Source organism: Cricetulus griseus, chromosome 4 (genome assembly GCF_003668045.3).
Source record: "Cricetulus griseus strain 17A/GY chromosome 4, alternate assembly CriGri-PICRH-1.0, whole genome shotgun sequence".
Lineage (NCBI taxonomy): Eukaryota > Metazoa > Chordata > Mammalia > Rodentia > Cricetidae > Cricetulus > Cricetulus griseus.
In genome coordinates, this window is record NC_048597.1 from 166,315,323 (window position 1) to 166,337,949 (window position 22,627).

General features: G+C 47.2%; 1 protein-coding gene across 1 annotated transcript; it reads left to right on the top strand.

Annotated features, from left to right (window-relative positions):
- The first annotated feature begins 3,472 nt into the window (after positions 1-3,472).
- On the top strand, positions 3,473-22,407 carry Dnaja4 (DnaJ heat shock protein family (Hsp40) member A4). The gene is made up of 7 exons (XM_035443709.1): positions 3,473-3,769; positions 10,259-10,439; positions 13,098-13,202; positions 13,889-14,116; positions 15,392-15,622; positions 20,335-20,435; positions 20,531-22,407. Exons 1-7 carry the CDS (start codon positions 3,638-3,640, stop codon positions 20,744-20,746), a joined length of 1,194 nt encoding a protein of 397 aa, XP_035299600.1. The 5' UTR covers positions 3,473-3,637; the 3' UTR covers positions 20,747-22,407.
- Positions 22,408-22,627: the final 220 nt, after the last annotated feature.

Sequence of the window (22,627 nt, forward strand, 5' to 3'; positions counted from 1 at the left end):
CACACCCCAGGTTTCATGGCCACTGCTCTTTGTTACTCCACCCAGAATGCAACCCTTGTTCCCCAGGGCCCATCAGAGGAAAAGCAATGACCTCCCTAAGACATCTTTAGAGTTCTGGGCTCTCTGCCTTTGTAAAGCATGGCTCCCCTCCTTCCTGCCTCTATTCAAGGTACTTGCAACTTCTCAGTGTCTGATCTTTGCCCCTTATTAGACACATCCTTCTTGTCCCTTTCCCTATCAGATTTGGCTCTTAGGGAGGACTTGGGCCAGATTCCCTGGACAAAAGCTACTACCATGGTGACTTTCCTCCTGTCCTGGTCATCAGAGAGCTCAGCACCAGGAGTGGGGAGCAAGACCCATAATGTACCTTCTGCTTGTACCTGTCATTTAAAAGTTTGCCCATCTGGAAAAGAAGGTGATGGAATTGGGCCCACATTTCCCAAATTGCACTAGTTTAAGTACCACCAGGCTCCCTTTATTCTTGCAAGTCAGTACTATCATGTTTATCTCTAAGGAAACTACATTGTTCACTGAGTCTGGAAAACCAATGCCATCTGCAATAAAGGTTTGGAGAAAGGATAGCAACCATGAAGATAAACATGATAAAAGTTTGCATATAGCCTCAAATCCTCATAGGTAGAAATCTAGGGAACAGTTCAGATCATCAAAGTCCTTGTAGAGGCAGAAGGATGAGGGTATTCAATGCCATCCTTGGCATCACAGCCAGTTTAGGTTGGACTCTATGAGAACTTGTCTCAAAAAACAAAGACCAAAAACAAGATAAACAAAGCAAAGGTTCATAGAAGTCTTAAGGGTAGGTTTTGGTCAGTAATAAATTTTGCAAGAATCTTGTGTTCTATCTGCATGGAAGTCCCTGGACTTTTACAGAAAGGGTAGAGGGAGAGGGACACCGAGGGCTTCTCCAGGGCCAGGGAAGTAAGACATTTTAAAGGGTTGGTTGGTGGAAAGCAGATAGAGCTGTCCATGATCAGTCAGGATCCTGCCCTCTAAGGGAGACTGGGAGCCAGAGCCCTAGTGGAAGGAAGACATGGGCTACAATGGTCAGTTCTTTAGCAGCCTTGACCTTGTCAGGCAGGAGTTTTAAGGGTGGCTGGGTCATTTTAGAAATACAGCCTTTACAGATCTAGACTGGAAAAGGCTCAGAGGAAAGTCTAGTGGTTGGTAAAGTAAATTTTTATCTGTGTTTAGCTTAGATTAAAAGAAAAAGTCCAAGCCTTTAAACATAGCACTTGAGAGGCAAAGGCAGGTGGATCTCTGAGTTCAAGGCCAGCCTGGTCTACAAAATGAGTTCTGGGATAATCAAGGATACAGTGAAAAACTTAGTCTCAGGGAAAAAAAGTCATCAGCATATATTGAGACTATATACAGTGTGTTACACAGTTCATTTGGAAGCTTACGAACACAAGTTTGAGGCCATTCTGGGCTATAACTAAGACTTTGTCTCAAAAAAAAAAAAAAAATGCTGGGATTCGTAACCTGGCCTCCCTGCTATCTGCTGTTTCTAGATTCTGATCACATGTAAGCCAACTTTCACACAGGCCCATCCTACCGCTGCCACTGGTTCATAGAACTGAATCTGGACATGTATGTGAGGCTGTCTATGTTCTCAGCTCTAGCTCCAATACTGGGTCTACCTGACAGGGTGCCTGCTCTCCACCTGGAAGCTCTGCAATGTTTGGGATGTAGGCTAGAGTTTTCAGATGAGCTAATATAATACCTCATATCTGTAATTCCAGCATTTGGGAGCCAGATGCTGGAGGATCCTGAGTTTAAGGGCAATCTAGGCTATGTTGCAAGACCTTGTCTTGAAAGCAACAGCAATAACAAAAAACAGGAAAAGAATAAAGTTTCCAACTGGTCCCTATGGGCAAGCCAGGTTCTTGCTAACGCTATAGCCATCATCCTGTTTGATCCTGATAGATGTCCTATGAGAAATGTGGGCACTTGACAATGAACATTTCTCAGTAGTGGAGAAATAAGCCCAGAGTCAGAGGTTCATGTAGGTGAGAACATACAGGAATGGGATCCCAAATTCCTGACCTCCAGTTCTGAATCTATCCAAAGCGAGAGATCCAGGGCAAGATCCAGAGAGAGAAAAATCGTGATCCTGGGAACAGAAGCTAGAAACTTGGCTTAATTTCTCACGGGTATTAAGTCCTTTGTATCCCTTTGTATCCTGCATGAAGGAAAGAAGTTTCAGCCACCAGGTCAAAACCCAGGTCAGAGGATCCCGGGGAAGCTGGGCAGGCTGGCATCCTCTTCCGGGTAAAGTGTTGCACCAACAGAAGCCTAGGTGGCCTAGGCCAGAGGGGCCTGCAGTATTCTGATAGCGCTGCAACGGCTGTTCCACGCCCACGTATTTCAGTAGTCATGATCATGACATTCTTTGAAAGCAGACTAGAGAAGTTGAAGATTGGGCCACCTGGCCGTGTCTGCTTCGACAGGCGTTAGATCTGTAATACCGGACTTACTAAGTGTAGCTCTGCCTCAGTCATTTTGTGCACTGATGTGCGTGTGTGTGTGGGGGGGGGGGATACCCACGCCTGAGAAAAAGAAGGATCACTGCCCATTCTTGAGAGACTTGGGGGATGTCACTGCTCACATGTGACAGACGTCATCACTGCTCACAGCTGGGAGACGTCACTCCTCACCCCTCGGGTACTTATGAGGTTTCCAGCTGTGGGCAGTAGAGAGGCAGTATCCAAACTCAGCCACCAGAAGACTACTGTTCACACCTGCAAAGGCTAAGGGTCACCCAGCCTTCAAGATGCCTAGGGGGAACCAGCAACCGCAGGATCTCCACACCACCCCAGAGGGCAGCCATCCACTCCAACCCCCTCAAAAATGCAATAATCCGAGGCAGGCCCCAGAGCACACCCCTGCAGTGACCGAACAGAAGGCGACCACACCCCGGGGCAGAGGCCGGGTGGGGCCGGCTGTACGCTCACAGCCCTCCCAGTCCAAGCTCCAGGGTTCGCGCACACGAGGCCCTCCTGCAGGACAGCGGAATCCAGAGCGGGCCAACCCCCCAGACCCACGCAAAGGCAAGGGTCAGGCCTCGGGGCGGCGTGACAATCGGCAGCGGGCACCCTCCACCCCGAAGCCCGAACCCTCCACCCCGAAGCCCGAACCCTCCACCCCGAAGCCCGAACCCTCCACCCCGAAGCCCGAACCCTCCACCCCGAAACCCAAACCCCCCACCCCCAACATGGCCCGCGGCGGCAATCAGAACTGGAGCTCTGGGGAGTCGGACGGACAGCCGGAGGAGCAGACGCCCGAGGACACCGGGTGAGCGCGCGCGCGCTCGGCTCGCCCGAGAACCGAGCCGGGAGCCGCCGGAACCTCCGCGAAGGTTCTGGGCCTTTGTGCCGTCACGCCTCCTAGCGGAACCTTCCGCCGGCGCCGAATAAAAGCCCGCGGCGGAGGCGCCGGCGGCTCGAGTGCGGCTGTGCCGGACGCGCAAGTGGGTCCCGGGCGCACGCTCCGGACGGAGCCCCGGGAGCGGCCGCGACCGAGACGGTGACGCTCAGGCCCGCGGCGGGGGCGCGGGCCGGGGGCTCCGGGGGCGTCGGGGACGCGCTGACCAGCCTCGCCCGCCCCACCCCGCAGAGACAAGATGGTGAAGGAGACCCAGTACTATGACATCCTGGGGGTGAAGCCCAGCGCGTCCCCGGAGGAGATCAAGAAGGCCTATAGGAAGCTGGCGCTCAAGTACCACCCGGACAAGAACCCGGATGAGGGCGAGAAGGTGCGGGGCTGCGCGGGGCGCCGGGGACACGGGAGGACCCGGGCTGTGAATTATTGACATCGGCGCGGAGGCTGTCTGCAGGCACCGCGCCAGCCCCAGCCCGAGGGAGGCCGTGGGGCGCGGTCAGTGGGGGACCCCTAGCCCGGGCGCGACGGGTGCGGGGTGCGAGCCCCATTCACTCTACAAGTGTTTTTGGAGCCCCTGCCTCCCGGCTGTGAGGACTTTGGGGGGCTCTGGCACTGACCTGTGGGAGCCCAGCTCTCAGAGCTACTGCTGGCATTCTATGGGAGAGGACGCCGGCAGACCAGAAACCCCGGGCACGGGTGAACACAAGCTGTGTGCTTGGTGGGCACCCCTGGCAGCGAGCTACTTTTGTGTTTATATTCCATTTGTTGCATAAGCCCTAGGGATGAGTTTCTGTGATCTCAGTTGTACCCCAGACAAAACCAGTGTCCCTTTTAAGAGGGACTGAATAGATTTGATCTCTGAGGCCACCTCCTGCCTGATACAGTTTTCGGATACTGAATCGTCACTGTTTTTGTTGTTATTAAACAGGGATGCAGAAGTCTGTAACCTGACACATCTGTTTATAGTGAGAACTCTGGGTTTCCTGTGACAAATGCCCCACAGTTGACCATTAAGTACCTACAGATGATAGGTTGAAATGCTCTGCATATTAGTGACCTAAATTAAACCTTTCATCCTTTTTACAGAAATTAAATATTCCTTTTGTTCCCAAAGAGGACATGCCCCACCTGAATAGGCAATCAGCCTTTGCAAAGAGAGCTGGCTAGCTATCCCATTTCTCCCTTCACTTCTTGCCATTTAAAAAACAAACAAACAAAAACCCCCTTTGGATGTCCCAGATGAGTTTGGGGAGCCAGTGCCGTGGTAGAAGCTGATAGCAATGGCACCTGGACAGCTTTTGGAGCCCCTGATCGTCCTATCTGGCATGTAGACCTGTGGAAATGACACTTGGATCAAAATACCTGTCTGTGTTTGTAATTCCAAGCTGGAGTAGGCAAGCTACTTAAGGAAGGTTAGCTGGTGGAGGCAATGATAGAATGTTTATATTTAGCCACATGTGCTGAATGTGGCTGTCACAAGTTTAAAGTGTTTCCCTGTAAGACTGTTATACCCATTTGTGTTTTCTGATCTATATTTAGGTGGATTACTGTAGCTTTTAAAGTCACCGGCTTTCTGCATTGTGTTGGTGATTCACAGATGTGTTTCCTCAGTTCAAGGTTGTCTGTGGTTGACATTCTTTTTCTTGATATTTTTGTGTGTGTGGGTGTTTTGCCTGAATGTGTATTTGGGTACCACATACACATTGGGTACCACATACACACCAGGCCTGCCTGGTGCCTTTGTGAGCCAGAAGGTGTTGGATCCTCTGGAACTGGAGTTATAGGTGGTTGTTAGCCACCGTGTTGGTGCTGGGAATTGTACCCTGGTCCTCTGCAAGAGTAGCCAGAGCTCTTAACTGCTGAGCCATCTCTCCAGCCATGCTGACACTCTCCTTTAAGGAGAGCTTCTAGGCTTCTGACTTGCTGTTCATAAGGCAGCTTAGGGAAAACCCTTCCTCTCTGGTCTCAGGTCACATCACAGTCACCAAGAGGCAGTTCCCGATGTTTGCTTATCATTTGAGAGGAGAGTGCATTTGATGTGGCAAAGCTTTAAAAACAAATTACATTTGCCCTCTTCACATAGTGTGTAACGTTCACCCCCTACACACCTGCCTGGGCAGATTACTTGCCCTTTGTTTTAAACTAATATTTACTTAATAGCCAGGTGCCCAAGTTAGTATTACACAAACAATTCTTTTACATGGTGAGATGTGGCAGGTCCATCGTTTTTGTTTTGTTTTTTTGTTTGTTTGTTTGTTTTTTGTTTTTTGTTTTGCAAGGAGTGGGGCAGTGTGTACTCTGTTGGAAACACACTTCCCTCTCTACTTTCCATGAAGGGGTCACCCATTTCCTTTAGCTCTTTACTAACATCCTGGCAGAGGTTTCATCTGACCACAGACTAATGGACCAACCCTCACCCTTATCCTACTGTAATGGACCTTGTGTCTAATCCTGTGGGTGGGTGAGTCTAGCTATGCCGTATAGATAGGTACTAGGCTTTCCAGAAATGGGACAGAAAGACACAAAAAGGACTAGAAGTAAATGTGGATTGCAAATCAGAGGGGATGAGGAGGCCGGGGATGCAATTTGTAGAAACTGCTATAGAGATCCCCAGAAGGCTCATTCATTCGCTCACCAGATAGCTTTTGTTGTCCTGTGACATGCTAGGCACACCATGCAGGCTTTTTCAGGTTTTTGTGAGGATTTGTATGTAGTTTGGACTACTTTATATGCTATGGGCGAGAATTTGTCCTTTTTTTTTTTTTCATGTAAGTTGTTTGTATTATCAATGTCATCTTCACAACTAGGCTGAGTCCTGCTTTCCCACCTTGTCCTGGGACAGCTGGGAAGCCGGGCAGTGTAGTCTTTGTTTTCTATTCTGTTGTCCTGTGTTGCTAAGCAGTGGGCAGCCTGTGTTTGTTGTTAGCCACACTGCCCAGCATGAAGTCTGTGCTTGTTCTAGCTGCAGTTGGTTTTCTGCAAGACACAGGGTGGTAGGCCAGCAAAAATAGTCCCTTTCAGAGGTGATGATAGATAATTTATTGAGATGTGCCTGAACCTTTGGCCAGTTTCATTGCAAATTTTAGTTTGAGTAACAGGTTTTCAAGATCAAAATCTTGGCAGATGTAACACTGCAGAAAGTTTCAGAGTATGAGCTGGGGCTGTAGCTCAGGTGATACAGTGCTTTCCCAGCATGCACAGTGCCCCTTGGTTTGGTCCCCAGTGCCGCATCAGTCAGGTGTAACGGTACAAGCTAGCAATCCTAGCACTTGGGAGATAAAAGCAAGTGGATCTGAGTTCAAGGCTATTTTTGGCTACATAGTAAGTTCATGGGTAAACTGGGATTTGTTAAACCCTGTCTTGAAGAAAAAGGAAAAGCCAAGAATTTTCCGAATATAGAGGAAAAGCTACCCAGAACATACTTGGTCTGACATGTGTCTCTCCAATTACCCACCCACCACTTTTCCTTCCTTTCTTTTGTTTTTGTTTTTGCTTTGTTACAGTCCCATCTAGTAGTCCAGACTGACTTCATGGCAACCCTCCTGCCTCAGCCTCTTTGAGTGCAGGGATTATAGGAATGAGATACTATACCTGGCTTTTTTTTCCTATTCACTTAACAATTTATCATAAGTTGTGTTGCTCTTAGAGCCTTTTCTCAGCTGAATTCCATGAAAGGTCTGTAGGAAAGATCATAAAACCCTAATCCCAACTGAGAAGGAAGGAGGTCTTCCAGGAGCTGAATTAGACCCTGGAGTGCTGGGGTCCACAGAGATAGGAAGACTTGTTACCAACATTTAGAGCGCCTGTCTCATCAGGTCTGGCCTACAGTTGAATCCCCCAAGTGACAGGGAAGTTCTTCCTTCAGTCCATCTGTTAGGTCCAAGCCTCTTTGGGGCATTCAGGTATTTGATGACTGTATTAGTGGGCCTTCTCTTGGAGCATACTTGCCTTCAAAGAGACCCAGAAGCACTTGGGGGCAGCGTAGCCTAGTGACTTTCTGACCTTCCAAACTATGTCTCAGGTTGGTGTATTTGGATGTTTTTGTTTTGCTGAAGAAAGCAATGGTAGTGGGTGATACTCACTTCCTTGAAAAAAAATATTAAAGGAATTAATTTGTCAAAAGATCTGACTGCTGTGTATGTGATGTTGATGGCTTTGTGTGTGTTAGAGTGTAGGTTCATGCATGCTATGGCACCTGTGTGGAGGTGAGACAATGTCTGGAATCAGTATTTGCCTTCTGCCTTGCTTTTGAAGCAAGATTTTTGTTTCTGCTACTGCGCAGTGTACTACAGACTACTTGACCCTAGAGCAACCCCTCTGTCTCTCTCCCCATCACACTGGAGGATTACAGATGTGTACAGCACATCAGCTTTTGTGTGTGTTCTGGGGATCTGAATCAGGTCATGAGGTTTGCTTGGTAAGCACTTGTCCCCTCCCAGTCATCTTCCCCAGGACCCCTGGGGGCTGCAGAAATGGCTCAGAGGTTAAGAGCACTGCTCTTGCAGAGTACCAAAGCCACCCATGTCAGGTGGCTCACAACACTCTGGAACTCCAGCACCACGGGGATCCTTATGTCCTCTTCTGGCCTCCATGAATACCTACATGTACACGTGCATATACACATACATACCCATAAATTAAAATATTTAATTAAACTTTTTAATCTTTTTTGATTGATGTTTATTAGCTGTTATTGCTTATTAGGTCTTGGTCGGGGAAACTGTGGAACAATTTTAATACCTGTGTCTCTAGCATTTACTTTCCCTGTAGGTTCTGTGGAGCATGTAGGATAGTTATGTATACTTCTGTCTTTCGGAGTAAAGATTAACCTCAGGAGGACCAAGAGCCAACCTCATTTATTCCTATCTGAACTTCCAGAATTGAGCTGTTCATTTAGTAAATATTTGTCAAATATCCACATGGCAGACATAGCTGTAGGCTCAGGGATACCCTTGGTACTCCAAACTGACAGAACCTCTGTCTTAATGGGGCTTGTTTTGCAGTGTCTAGCATGAATTAATAGATGATTAAGCAAGGCCAGGTGGTGGTGGCACATACCTTTAATCCCGGCACTCAGGAGGCATAGGCAGGTAGATCTCTGTAAATTAGAGGCCAACCTGGTCTACAAAGAGAGTTCCAGAGTAATCAGAGCTGTTACACAAAGAAACCTGTCTCAAAAAACCGAACCAAAACTAAACTAAACAAAAATAGGTGGTGCAGCATGATAGAAAGTAATGCCCTTGCAAGAGCTGAGAGACCTGGAGGTGGGCTTGCAGTTTGAAAGCTGGAACGTGTGTGGGTTGGGCTCCCTGGGAAAGGGGCCTTGAGCCGAGGCTTGAAGATCTGTGCTTGTCATAGGGCCCCCTGGGGCACATGCTGCAGTGTTCAGAACGAGCAAGGAGGCTGCAGACTGGAGCAGAATTGAGATCAGGAACTTGGAAGATGGGGCCAGGAAGATTGTTGTGAGTTTGAAGTCAACCTGGAGTCAACATAGTGAGTTCTAGGCCAGTCTGTGCTACAAAGTGAGACCTTATATAAAAACAAAACAAAAATATCAGAGGCCAGAGAGGAGAGGAAGGCAGAGTTGGGTTGTAGATGACAGCAAGGACGGTGGCTTGGGAGGTTCACCAAAGAAGGAGTGACATAGTTACTGGAATGAACCAGGCCAGAATATAGCAAGTGACAGAACTGCATGTTTTAGTGTTCTGTTTTATTTTAGAAAGGTCCATATACTTAAGAGTGAGACAGGGAACATATCCCCCACAACTACAAATCAATTGTTACGTCGTAGTCCAATGTGATAGCACTTCTGTGAGTAATATGCAACTTAAATACTGTATGTAGCATGCTCTCCCTAGGAGAAAGGAGATCATAATAGTTAGCAAATGTATGACTTTCACATTGGAAACATATTTAATATTTCCCCATTTGTTCTAGTAACATCTTTTATAACATTTTCCCTGTGCACAATACACTCCAGGGCAAGCCTCTGTGTTTAGTTTGTTTTGTTGTCCTGTCTTTTAGACTTGCAGGATGCCTCACCCTCAATTTTGTTTTTCTAATTCTTTTTTTCTTTTTTGAGTTTTCAAGACAGGGTTTCTCTGTGTAGCCCTGGCTGTCCTGGAACTCGCTTTGTAGGCCAGGCTGACCTCAAACTCAGATCCTCTTGCTTCTGCCTCCCTAGTGCTGGGATTAAAGGCATGTGTCACTACTGCCTGGCTTCTAGTTCTCTTCTTACAATTGGATTCTGGTGATAAATTTTTGGCAGGCATGCCACACATGGGGCATTGTGCCTATCATCAAGTTCAAGAGTTGCAGATGGGAGAATAGCACCACCAGTATTTATTGACAGGTGAGGCAGGTGAGCATTTCCCCATACCTGAGATGGGGAGATGCTTCGATCATCAGACAGGACCGCAAGGGGCAGCACAGGTCTCACGTAGTATCTGGTATGCCAGCAGGTGCTCACAGGTGGCTGTGGTTGGATTTCATGTTTGTAAACTGGTAAAATGATTCCAGTAGCTGGCAACCCTGGTAGCACCTGGAGCCCAGGGCTACAGCCGTTTATGGATGAAGCCTTGCCAGTCTCCTCTTTCCAGGGGGACTCCATGTCTTCCGGCTAATGCTGCCAGAGTGGAGACAAGCTTTTTCTGCCTCCTGATTTCTAGCCTTGTTCTTGGAACAAATGTCTTTATGACGTCTGACCCCTATGTCCCACATTGAAAAGACAGCAAATGTATAGACTGGCAGCTGAGAGACTAGCTTTTGTGATTACATCTGGAGGTAGGCTTGCTTATAGGAACATATCTTAAACCTCTATGGGACTCATTTTAAATCTCTCTCTTTCTCTCTTTTTTCAAAGTTTAAACTTATATCCCAGGCATATGAAGTGCTTTCAGATCCAAAGAAAAGAGACATCTATGATCAAGGTGGAGAACAGGCAATTAAAGAAGGTGGCTCGGGTAGCCCCAGCTTCTCTTCACCCATGGATATCTTTGACATGTTCTTTGGTGGTGGTGGACGGATGGCTAGAGAGAGAAGAGGTAAATGGTTTTAAATTATTCTTTTGCCATTTATGTGTGTGTGTGTGTGTGTGTGTGTGTGTGTGTGTGTGTGTGTGTTTGTACTCATGCATGTGTGGTGTGCACAAGCACCAGTGGGTGTGTAGGACAGAAGACAACTTGCAAGAGTTGGTTCTTTCCCTCTGAACTCAGGTCATCAGGCTTGGCAGTAAATGCCCTTCCCAGCTGAGCTATCTTTCCAGCCTGTAATATTTGTAAAAAATGTAAGCTACTTTATATTGTACATGTTGCAGGAATCAAGATGGATTATGCTTTAAAAGGGTGTGGGTGTTACATTTGGGGATCTTTAAATCATTCTGAATTTTAGTATGCAGGCTGCTGGAAGCCCCTATGCACTTAATTACCTGACACCTTTCCAATGCCCCATCTAAAAAGGAGCAGATGGGATTATAGATAGAATAGAGGAACATACTAGAATCTGGGAGGCCAGGGCAGGAGTATTGTTACTGAGTTCCAGGCCAGTCTGAGCTGCATAGTGATACCCTGTGTAAGGTCAGGTTCATCCTCAGTTGTTGGTCAGGCACCAAAGTGTCCAAAGGGACATAATTGATACCTCAGTGCTTAGAAAATCTTATATCAAGAGTGCCCCTCTTCTCTCCCCTCTCTACCCGTTCTCTACCTTCTCACTGACTCTTGGGCCCCATTTGGGCCAGAGCCTGTACGCTCTCTCATTATTGTGGTCATTATACTGCCATGTTCAGGGTGGCCTTGTCCCCAGCCCACATCTGATTTTCTGATAGACACAGTTGACTCAGTTTTAAAATATTTGTAAACTAAATGACCTTTTCACAATCCATTTGGGTTAGCAGTCTCTATCCCCATGAGCACCCCTCTACCTGAGGTTCATGTTCCTCTTACCCTCATCCTCCTCCCACATTCTGTTTTTGAGTTGGAGTTTCATGTGTCCTAGGCTGCCCTCAGATTCTCTCTGTAGCTGAAGGATGGTCTTGAACTTGTGGTCCTCTTGCTTCTGCCTCCCAGAGCTTCCTGCATAGGTAAAAACCCTGCCAGTGGAGCTCCATCATTAGCTCAGGTTTCTATTTCTCACCTCCAGCCAGCAGGCCTGCTGCCTGGCTATGGTATTCTCAGTCTTCTCTGGCTGATAGCCCCTCCCTGCCAGCTCACTGCTGATAAGCCGCTTTGGATCCTAAAACCATATAGACAGCCAAGCCTACCACACTGCTAGACAGATCAGGAGAAATATGCTCTTCATTAGCTTTAAGGAGTATGACTTTGGTCAGTGAGAACCCTGGATAAATGTGTTTGTTCTCACATTATATTTGGCCTTGAGCTTTAAAAAGCATGGGTATCGATTCTGTGCACACAGTGTACTGACAATCACAGTGTTTATGAGGGAATAATCCTGCCCCACCTCTGGGTGTACTGTCTGCTTCTGTAATTGATGGTGTAGACATGATTAAAACTCCAGCCATTCTCTTGCCCAGCTCTCTAGCTGTCCTGAAATAAAAAGCTTCATGCCCTTAATTAAGCCATCTCTCAAAGTTGGCAGACAATAAACCAGGACACCTTGTCCTCGTGATGCCTAGAATACCTGGGCATCAGGAAAGGTGTTGCTGTGTTGGTCCCCAGGAGTAGGCATAGCACCCGTGCAGCCATACTGCACCCTGAGGGCTAGCTCCCTACCCCCATCCTGAATTCAGGCACAAGATCTGGTGAGGAAAGCACTCCTGCTTGGCCATATACTTCAGAAGGGCTTGGAAAGTTAAAGGCCTGGTGCCCCTGCAAGAGTTTCAATGAAGGGGCTGGAGACTTGTCACACCTTCATCTCTAAGGGGGAAGGGCTTGTGTCCTGTGGGGGACTTAGTTTTGTTGCTTAACTGCCTTTCATTTCTCCCTGTCCTCAGATGTGCTCTCAGAAAACAAAGGTGGACAGTCTTTTTGTTGACCTCTGAATTATTGGATAATCAGCCCATGGCTGGACAGGTGGTAGTTCTCCTCCTTGGCAGGGGACCTGTAGGATGGGTTGGTTTGATGAAGCATTACTTCTCTGGGGGAGGAGGTTCTCAGTCCCAGCTCTCAGTATTGGAAACTTAATGCTTTTTACTCTTTGACTTTTGGGGACCTGCTACCCAGCTCCCAAATAAATACACACAGAGATTTATTATTATTTATGAATGCCTGACCTTAGCTTGCTTGTTTCTTGCTAGCTTTTCTTAACTTAAATTATCTTGTCTAGGCTTTTGCCTTTCTCTATTTCTGTATGTCTTTTCTTTTTACTCCGTGGCTGGCTGTGTTGCTAGGTAGCTGGCCCCTTCTTTTCTAGATCCTTGATATTCTCTTCCCATATTTCTCCTCCTGTTTATTCTCTCTGCCTGCCAGCCCCGCCTATCCTTTCTCCTGCCTCACTATTGGCTATTCAGCTCTTTATTAGACCAATCAGGTGTTTTAGGCAGGCAAAGTAACACAGCTTCACAGAGTTAAACAAATGCAACATAAAAGAATGCAACACATCTTTGCATCATTAAACAAATATTCCACAGCATAAACAAATATAACACATCTTTAATATTCTACAACAGGGACTCCATAAGGGTCGTGTGGTGTAGTGTAAGGTAGTGGTCTGATTAGCCCAGTAACTGGCTCTTTCTCCCTCTGCAGGCAAGAATGTTGTACACCAGCTGTCAGTAACGCTGGAAGACTTATATAATGGAGTCACTAAGAAACTGGCCCTCCAGAAAAATATAATTTGTGAGAAATGTGAAGGTAAAAACTCATTTTGTAATGACTTTCATAGTTCAGATATCTTGTTTCTACTTGTTTCCTAGCTCAGAGGGAAAAAAATTATCTTTTCAAATGTGGGGATCAAGCAGGGTTTGCAAACAGGGAACCCTGAGCCACATCTCTTTGAATGTCTATATTTTTCTGGGTAGAACATCTATTCAGTATGTTGGCATCTATTCTAAAAAGTTTCAAAATCTGGACAGTTCTCCTAATGTAGGAGTTAGCAGGGTTTTCCTGTGAAGGGTGAGACAGCAAACATCTTAGACTTTCTCTTGCCATCACAGTGCATGAGTGAATGTGCCTGTGTCCCTGTAAAGCCTTATTTATATGAATATAATTAACATGAATGTTGTCCCACAGAGAGCTAGTCAAGCTGATACTCTGCGCTGACAAGGCTTGTTTCCTGTAGTTCCCTGAAGCCCCAGGTGTCCTGCACCTGTAACATGTGTCCTGTAGTTCCCTGTGGCCCAGGTGCTGTGTGCCTGTGGCATGGGTTAGCGCCTGGAAGCTAGATGTTAACATCTAGATAAGATTTGCTTGATTACTCTCCTACACATCCCCACACTGCTTTCCTAACTTTAGAATTGTAAGCACAGGGCCCAGTGGAATAGGGGGTTCCCTGCTGAAAGGAACATGGCTCTCCTGCTGGTCATCTCCCCACTCCACAGGCATTGGTGGGAAGAAGGGGTCCGTGGAGAAGTGCCCTATGTGCAAGGGGCGGGGCATGCAGATCCATATCCAGCAGATTGGGCCGGGCATGGTGCAGCAAATCCAGACTGTGTGCATCGAGTGCAAGGGCCAGGGCGAGCGCATCAACCCCAAGGACCGTTGCGAGAACTGCAGCGGTGCCAAAGTTGTCCGGGAGAAGAAGATTATCGAGGTACACGTGGAGAAAGGTGAGGCTGCTGCGTAGTTAGCACTGTAGGGCCCACTCCACCAATCATGGCGCACACAGGGTAGGTGTCAGGGATGCAGCTGTGGCTCATGTTTGCAAGACAAGGGCTGCCAGAAGTCCCTTTCCAGGTCATCCTCCTATGACCTTTCCTGGCCTGAGGAAGAACCAGTGAGGGCACAGAAAAACTTTTCAACATTTCCCCAATGCTCTGAAAGCCTTAACTTCAGGATTGTTCAGCTGCCCTCGCCTTCCTTCTCAACACATCCTTTAGGAATCTTTTGAAGCATTCATCCCAAAAGCTTTTATTGCTTTTGGGCTGCCCAAGCTTTTAAAGGTTTTTTTGGACCCTCTGCTGCTCCAGACTCTCCCAAGCGCAGTGCCTCTCCTTGTTGTTTTATCTGGTGCCATCATCTTTTTTTAAAAAATGAAAACAAACATTTATAAACAATATTTGGGAATTTCACTCATTCCAAAGTGCTTCCTGCTGGTTGGGGGCAATGTTCATAACATGGGGATCATGATAAAACACAGAAACCTGGCCAGGTCCTTGTTTTTGTAGTCTGTAAGACTGTATCATCTCAGCAGTTTTAGATGTTGGATCACCTGGGATACTGCTTCAGGGAGTCTTGCGTCATCAAACCATATTGGTCTGAAACACAAGCAAAAACTTTTTCCCAAGTAACCTGTCCTTATTTTTAAATGTAGAAGTCAAAGCATTTTAAAAATATGTAAGTTCAATTGTTAGCAGCACCTATAATGAAATGTATTTTATCAGCTGTAGCTCTTTCCTTGGGTGCCATCATCTTAAGGCCCACTTCTGTTTTCCCAAAACTCCTGATTCTGTGACTTTCTGATCCAGCAAATACATCATACATCAGATGAGCCCAAAATCAAGCCATCTGCTGCTGGAAGACCTTAAACCCGCCTTCACCTTGTATCTGTACACCAACATTCTCTCAGCTTCAGGCCACAGAGCCTGAAGTGGGTGGTGACCTCCAGGTGTGTGGCCTTAGTGTAGCACCCCAGCACCTGGGGCTGAGGAGCGTGGTGTGGTCAGATGTGGACTCTAATTTGCCCTCTCCCAGCTTCACCTTTGACTCAGCTGGTGGTGGCAGTTAAGTCTTTGCTTGGCAATTATCCCAGCTACTCCTCCAACCCCATGCCCAAGGGAGGTTGGGAGGTCTAATGAGTTAAGAACCCCAAAGGTCTCTGTGCCTTCAGAAGCTCTGAGCTCTGGATGTGAGAAGCGGCTAATCCGAAGGGTGATGTTCCATAGGTATGAAGGATGGGCAAAAGATACTGTTTCATGGAGAAGGAGATCAGGAGCCTGAGCTGGAGCCTGGTGATGTCATAATTGTGCTTGATCAGAAGGATCATAGTGTCTTTCAGAGACGAGGCCATGATTTGATCATGAAAATGAAAATTCAGCTTTCTGAAGCTCTTTGTGGCTTCAAGAAGACAATAAAAACGCTGGATGATCGAGTCCTCATTATTACATCCAAGTCAGGTAAGCCCCACCCTCCCTTTCTTCACGTTGGTCTAACAGTTCATGCCCAGTGGCCTGGCTTCACAATCACAGCTTGCTACTCTCTAAATCTTCTTAAATAACGAAGTCATCTTACTCTTTTAAAGGTATATTTTATTTTTAATTATGCATATGTGTATATGTCCTTGTGTGGGTGTGTGCGCTTGTGTAAATGTACCGGTGGAGGCCAGAGGATCTTCCTGGAGTTGTAATTACAGGCAGTTGTGAGTCACCTGACATGGCAGCTGAACTCTGGTCCTGAACTCTAAGAACAGTACCTATTCTTAACTGCTAACCCATCTTTCTGGCCCCTAAATTTAATTTCTTAGCATATACCGTATTGTATATATGTGCGTAGGGCAGAGGACAGACAACTTTAGGGAGTTGATTCTGTCCTCTGTCTTCAGTTCTGGGGATCCCACTCAGGTTATCAGGTTTGTTCAGCCAGTCTCTTTACCCCATGCACATCTCATCAGCCTCATGCTGTTAAGTTTCCTCACGTGACTGGAGAATATTATGAATTTCTTTAATATTCTCCTAAAGCAGGAAGAGGACCCTCAAGTAAGAATCTGCTGGGTCTGATATTGTATCTAGAATCTCCCAATTAAGCTTAAAATGTACACATTTGTTAACAGAACCCACTGACAACAGGCCTTTTCCATTAAGTGGGGTCAGAGCTGGTTCTTGTCTATTCCTGTGGTTTCTGAGCTGTTACATGTCTGAGCTGTTACATGAAAACGTTTTCAAATAGCATTTTTTGGCCGCTTGGGGGTCAGGGGGAACATTAGCTGTGAGCTACCTTGAGAGGCTTCAACAGGAACTAACTGCACACACCATGGGGCTGTCTCTGGGCTGAAAAGGGGTTCCAGGTCCCCAGGCTTAGACTCCCAGCATTTGCATGAACACCAGGCTCTCAGCATTTAGGAAGGCTGATGTTTACACAAGTTATGGGTCTGCGAAGGCTCTAGAGCACCTGTATATAGAAGGGACTGAGAATTGGGGCTGGGCTAGTGACAAAGGCAGAGTTGTGCACAGCCAAGATGTCTGCATCGCATGGAAGAAGCTAAGCAATCTAAGTGCCTGGGGTCTCGCCACAGGCAAGTTTGCCAATGATGGGGGCTGGGGGATACAATAATGGCTGATAAGCCTGCAGCACAGGCCTTGAGAGCTGATGAGAAGATGGAAGTCCTGTGGGGCAGGTGAGCACTTGCCTCGGTGGCCAGCCTCCAGGAGCCCCCTGCCTCTGCCCATCCCCCAGCCCCCACTCTATTCTTTCCAGTCTTGCCTGTCACCTCTCTCTGACTCCTCCTTTGCTGGAGATGATAGGAAATGAGATAGAATTTCTAAACTGATAAGTTATGATTTTTAAAAGCCTGAGTTTCAAGTTTATGTGCATGGTGGAGTATGCACATAATCCCAGCACTCAGTATACTAGAGCCAAAGAGTGCAAGATTGAAGCCAGCCTGGGCTCTTCCTTCCTTCCTTCCTTCCTTCCTTCCTTCCTTCCTTCCTTCCTTCCTTCCTTCCTTCCTCCCTCCCTCCCTTCATTTTTTTCTTTCCTTTCTTCCTTTCCTTTCCTAGACAGAGTTTCTCTTTACACAGTCCTGGCTGTTCTAGAACTCACTCTGTATACCAGGCTGGTCTTGAACTCAGAGATCCACCTGCATCTGCCTCCCGAGTGCTGGCAAGATGCTGTTTCAATGGAGACTGGGTGTGCATGCATATGTATTGGGGATGTAGCTCAGTTAGTAGTAGAGTGCTTGCTTAGCACTCACGAAGCTCTAAGTTTAGTCCCCAGAATCACATAAACCAGGTGTGCTAGTGCAGGCCTGTAAGTACAGCATGTGGAGCTTGAGCAAAGATCAAACTTACAGAAAGCTGTAAGAATGAGACTGTCTCAGCCAGGTGGTGGTGGCCCATGCCTTTAATCCCAGCTCTCTGGAGGCAGAGGCAGGTTTGCTAATGATGGGGCCTGGGGCCTGGGGGCTGGGGGCTGGTCTCGAACTCTGTGAGCTAGTTCCAGGACAGGCTCCAAAGCCACAGAGAAACCTTGCCTTGAACCTTGCCCCCCAAAAAGAATGAGACTGTCTCAAAAAACAAAAACAAGAGAAATGGGATTGACATGTAAAACAAGCTTGTTCCTAATATAAATAAAAAATAGAAAATAAAACAAAAACAAACAAACAAGAACCAAACATTTTTTCAAGCTTACAGAAAGTTGTAGAGATAAAAACATACAAGGTCCATCCACCAATATGAGATTTGCCACTAACCTTTACCCCATTTGCTCTTCCATTTGTGGTGTGCTTGCATATATGGGTATACTTACATATACTTAGTCAGGGATCGGTGTGAAGGTTTAAAGTTGGACGCCTTTCTATAGGCTGCACTCCACAGCCCTCCCAGGTGCCACTCCCTCCTGTCACTCCACAGCCCTCCCAGGTGCCCAGTCCTTCCAGTCACTTGAAGTATAAAGTTGAAGGACTGTGATTCACACAAGGCCTTAGGGCACTTGTTATGAACAGAACTGGGTCTGGTAGTGTGTCTCAGACCGCAAACATTGTCACAACCCAGACTCTAGCCATTTTGAGAGCCAGGGCTGGCAGCATTTGTGTGACTTCTTTGGAAAAGCCCATTTTTGACCTAGGGTGGATAGTATGAGTTCAGGTCATCCTGGCAGAGTTCCCTGGGACAGGGCCCTGTTGCAGAGAGCATTCCCTGTACCTTTCCTGATCTCAGCCTGGGGAACATGGGAGTCAAGAACAGAAGTGGGGGTTTGGGGGAAGGAGCCCTAAAGGGAGGGAAAACAAACCCTTAGAAACCCATTTCCTTGCTTAGGTGGAAGAAGGGGCAGGACATCTAGAAACCCTGCTGGGGATTTCCTTGGGTATTGTGTATGTGTGCATGTCTCAATCTTTCCTTTTCTCCCTTTTTATTGGTTTCTCTTCCATTTTTCTCCCTTTCCTTCACTGTTGAACCTCTTGAGGACTCATGGTTGATTAAAGCAGGGAGGTGTCTCTGGCAGAGATGGCTAGGGCTTTTCCCTTTTCTCCCGTATGGCTTGGTCTCAGGGTTCCAAGACAGCTTTGGGAGCTGGGTTGGGGAACAGCATTAAGTGTCACCTGTTGAAACACACAGAAAGAGTATTTCCAAACAACTCCACTAACAGCACAGAAGCCCAGAAACCTGTGCCTATTCAGCTAAGCAGTCACTTACCGTCCTACAGTGATGAGTCGTGACCCCCTCATATAGAGTGCATTGGCACTACCATCCTACAGTGATGAGTCATGACCCCCTAATATAGAGTGCATTGGCACTGCCATCCTACAGTGATGAGTTGTGACCCCCTAATATAGAGTGCATTGGCACTACCATCCTACAGTGGTGAGTCATGACCCCCTAATATAGAGTGCATTGGCACTGCCATCCTACAGTGATGAGTCGTGACCCCCTAATATAGAGTGCATTGGCACTACCATCCTACAGTGGTGAGTCATGACCCCCTAATATAGAGTGCATTGGCACTGCCATCCTACAGTGATGAGTCGTGACCCCTAATATAGAGTGCATTGGCACTACCGTCCTACAGTGATGAGGTGTGACCCCCTATTATAGAGGGCATTGGCACTGCCATCCTACAGTGGTGAGTCGTGACCCCCTAATATAGAGTGCATTGGCACTGCCATCCTACAGTGGTGAGTCGTGACCCCCTAATATAGAGTGCATTGGCACTGCCATCCTACAGTGGTGTGCACAGAGTGAGTACATTGGCACACTATGTATTTTAAAACTACTGATGAACTTCAGAAGTTTCTGTGAAAGAAATTCCACTTTGTGTAGAGTGATGTTCCCCCTAGAGAGGAACTTACTGCTGAGTAAGTCAGTCTTTAGCCTCCTTTATCCCTTCCCCATCTTCTCTGAACATTCCTTTTTCTTGTCAATTTTCATCTCTGTTTTATGGTACTGCAGACTGAACATAGGACCTTGTGCACATACTAGACAGCCTCTGAACCACTGAGCTACAGCCCAGCCTTTCATGACTGAAGGGCACATTTTCCAGACACCTTTTTGTCCGTGATGTCTTCCATGCCTATGGGCAATAACATTTTTAGTCTTAGGGGAGTAGTCTAAGTGCCCCAGGTTCTAACCTCCCATGATGCCTTTAGAGATCTTGCCAATATAGACAAGGCGGAGCATGTGGTATGGGAAATATCCCTGCTCACCAGCTTGAAGTAGAGCAAGTGCTTTGTGATCAGGAAAGGGGCCACCTGACACCCTCCAGGGAGGCCCTTCCTCAGGAAGCTGTTCATTGAGTAGGAAGCTGGGACACTCCGTGAATCCTTTTCTAGGCTCTGCCTGAATCTGTGAGCAGTGGTCACCATGTCTGTTAGGAACATCCATAATCACTTGAAGAGACAGATAGGCAGGTACTGGCCCCACTGGAGGCCAGGTGAGGGGTCCTGATTTTAAACCATTCTACATTAAGTTAGAGGTCCCAGTGTGCTTGCTGCCTTCCTGATGTGGGCCAGATAGTCCTGTCCCATTCCCTGCTCAGTGCCCAACAGGGATAGCACTTTCTCCTCTGCCCATCACTGCAGGGCCACTAGAGCCCACCCTAGCTCTCCTTAGAAGGAGGTTACCCTCTCCAGGCTCCTTTGTCTTCCTTTTTCATAACGGACCCTTCTCTGTGGCAGGTGAGGTGATAAAGCATGGAGACCTGAAATGTGTGCGCAACGAGGGAATGCCCATTTACAAAGCTCCCCTGGAGAAAGGGATGCTCATCATACAGTTTTTAGTAAGTGCAGCATTTATTCTTATGAGATACACCAGCAACTGCCTTGACTTTGGAAAGCCAAGAAACCCCATGTCCCTGTGTGCTTACTTCTGCAGGTTGTTTTCCCTGACAAACACTGGCTTTCTCAGGAGAAGTTATCTCAGCTGGAGGCTCTGCTTCCCCCTAGGCAGAAGGTGAGGATCACGGATGACATGGATCAGGTGGAACTGAAGGAGTTCAATCCCAACGAGCAGAACTGGCGCCAACACAGGGAGGCGTATGAAGAGGATGACGATGGGCCCCGTGCTGGTGTGCAATGCCAGACAGCATGATGGCACCATGTAGCATGGCCTGGTCGGACTAGTACATGATGAATGTAAACTTGGCACAATGAAAATGGCATCGCTTTAATAGCCTCGTGTTTGGGGTGTCCTGTGTGTTCAGCAGTCTCCATTGCTGAGTTGTCTTTGGGGTTTTCTTGTTTCTCTTCTGGTTGTAACTTAAGTTACAGCTTGATTTATATTTAAATGTTTTAAGTTCAATCATGTCTAGTCTGCATATGGAATCTGTTCATTTGTACTTTCAGGACATACTCTGGAGATGCTAGTACCACACTGACCCTTTGTGCTTCTTAGTGGCTTCGCCATGGTTCAGTTCCACATTAGGCCCAGGTAGCCACACTTGGCCCCTAACAAAGGCCAAGAAGGGTGGGTATCTGGCCCATCTCTAATCTGTGGTTTTTCTCCCCTTCCTTCTTTAGCAAAGTCACTGAGGGTATAAGCTCAGGTCTGCTAATATTTGAGTCTAGACTCTAGAATTCTAAAAGCACATGTATGGCTTGCACTTGGCCCAGCATGCCTGCTCACACTGAGTAGGGTGCACTCAAAAGCTGCAGGGCCAGTCTAGCTCCTACTGCTCTGTCCCCTTGAGCGGTTAGAAAGGGCTTTGTCTAGCTATCTGTCTTGGAAGTTTTCCAAGCCCTGTGATGACAAACCCATTTTAAATGACAAGCCAATAAAGCCATTTGCCTGTGACCCCGCACCTCGTTCTTTGTGGTTTTAATGATTATCTGTTGACAACCTTTGCAATGTTGTCCCACCAAAGTGCTTACCCTAAAAAAGGCTAAACCCTCCCATGTCCCTGGCCACCTCTGTGTACTGCGGAAGCACCCAAGGGAGAATGCTGGTGGTTTAGCCCCCAGCACAGCCGCCTAGTGTCTCCAGATGACTTAAGGGTATGCAATGGCACAGAACCCCTCAGTATTTTCACATTCTCCAGACAGTTCCTTCCTAAAGGCCAGTTCCGCTCACTGCACAGCCATACTACAAAGGGCTTCCTGCTTGTGATGCTTGGTAAGAACTGAACTAACCAAGTTCTAGTTAGCTGGCATGAATACCACTGACAACGACAGCTGCTTGGGATGGGTACTAGTTACTACTTTATTCCTGGCAGGTAGACTGCACTTTAAATAAAGGCTACCTCAGCCTCTAGCCATTACTACTACTTTCTTTTCTACTAATGAAGTTAAACACCCTGTTTTTTAAGCTGCTGGGCTGACCTGTCAGATCCACCCTTAATTTGGTTTTTATGGTACCAGAGTTTGATGCAAACAAGGAACCTCCCCTAGGAGGATCAAAGGGCAGATCAAACCCAAGGCTGGTCAGGGAAGTCAGCTAGCGGGACCAGGCTCCCCCAAAACATTGCTGGCTAGTGGATCATAATTTGCTCAAAGCACAGAGAGTCTACCTATGCCCACTTTGACCACTGGCCAGGACAGACTTAAAACTGATTCTTCCAACTAGCCCAATTTATAAACGGACCACAACTCCAGGGTGTTGTCTCTGTGCTGAGGTTCTAATCACTGCTGGAGGGCTACTATTTCGCTTGTGATGGGATAAAACTACTCAGCTCTTCCTTGTTACAAATCTGCAGGGTGTTGCTTAACCTTCCCCCCTGTACATTTGTCACTTTCAATTAAAACTGAGCTGGTGTAAGAGACAAATGGCTCTGCTTTTTCTTTTCTTGAGACTCAAGTGTTAAGTGCCAGACTACCTCCCTTTGGTTGACAGAAGGAATGAACTTTCTCTTGGGGAATTTTCATTTGGGGGATGGGATGAATGCAGAGGTCAGGGGTGACTGTGGTGGAGAGCTACAATAGTGGGGAAGAGCAGAAGAAAACGGGACAAGGACTCTGAGGCGCCTCCGAACTGTGA

What these genes read in the sequence shown, in the direction of transcription:
- Dnaja4 (XM_035443709.1), top strand. Translation starts at nt 3,638, where the DNA reads ATGGTGAAGGAGACCCAGTACTATGACATCCTGGGGGTGAAGCCCAGC. An exon ending in ACCCGGATGAGGGCGAGAAG is followed by an intron (nt 3,770 to 10,258) that starts GTGCGGGGCTGC and finishes CTTTTTTCAAAG; the next exon opens with TTTAAACTTATATCCCAGGC. An exon ending in GATGGCTAGAGAGAGAAGAG is followed by an intron (nt 10,440 to 13,097) that starts GTAAATGGTTTT and finishes CTCCCTCTGCAG; the next exon opens with GCAAGAATGTTGTACACCAG.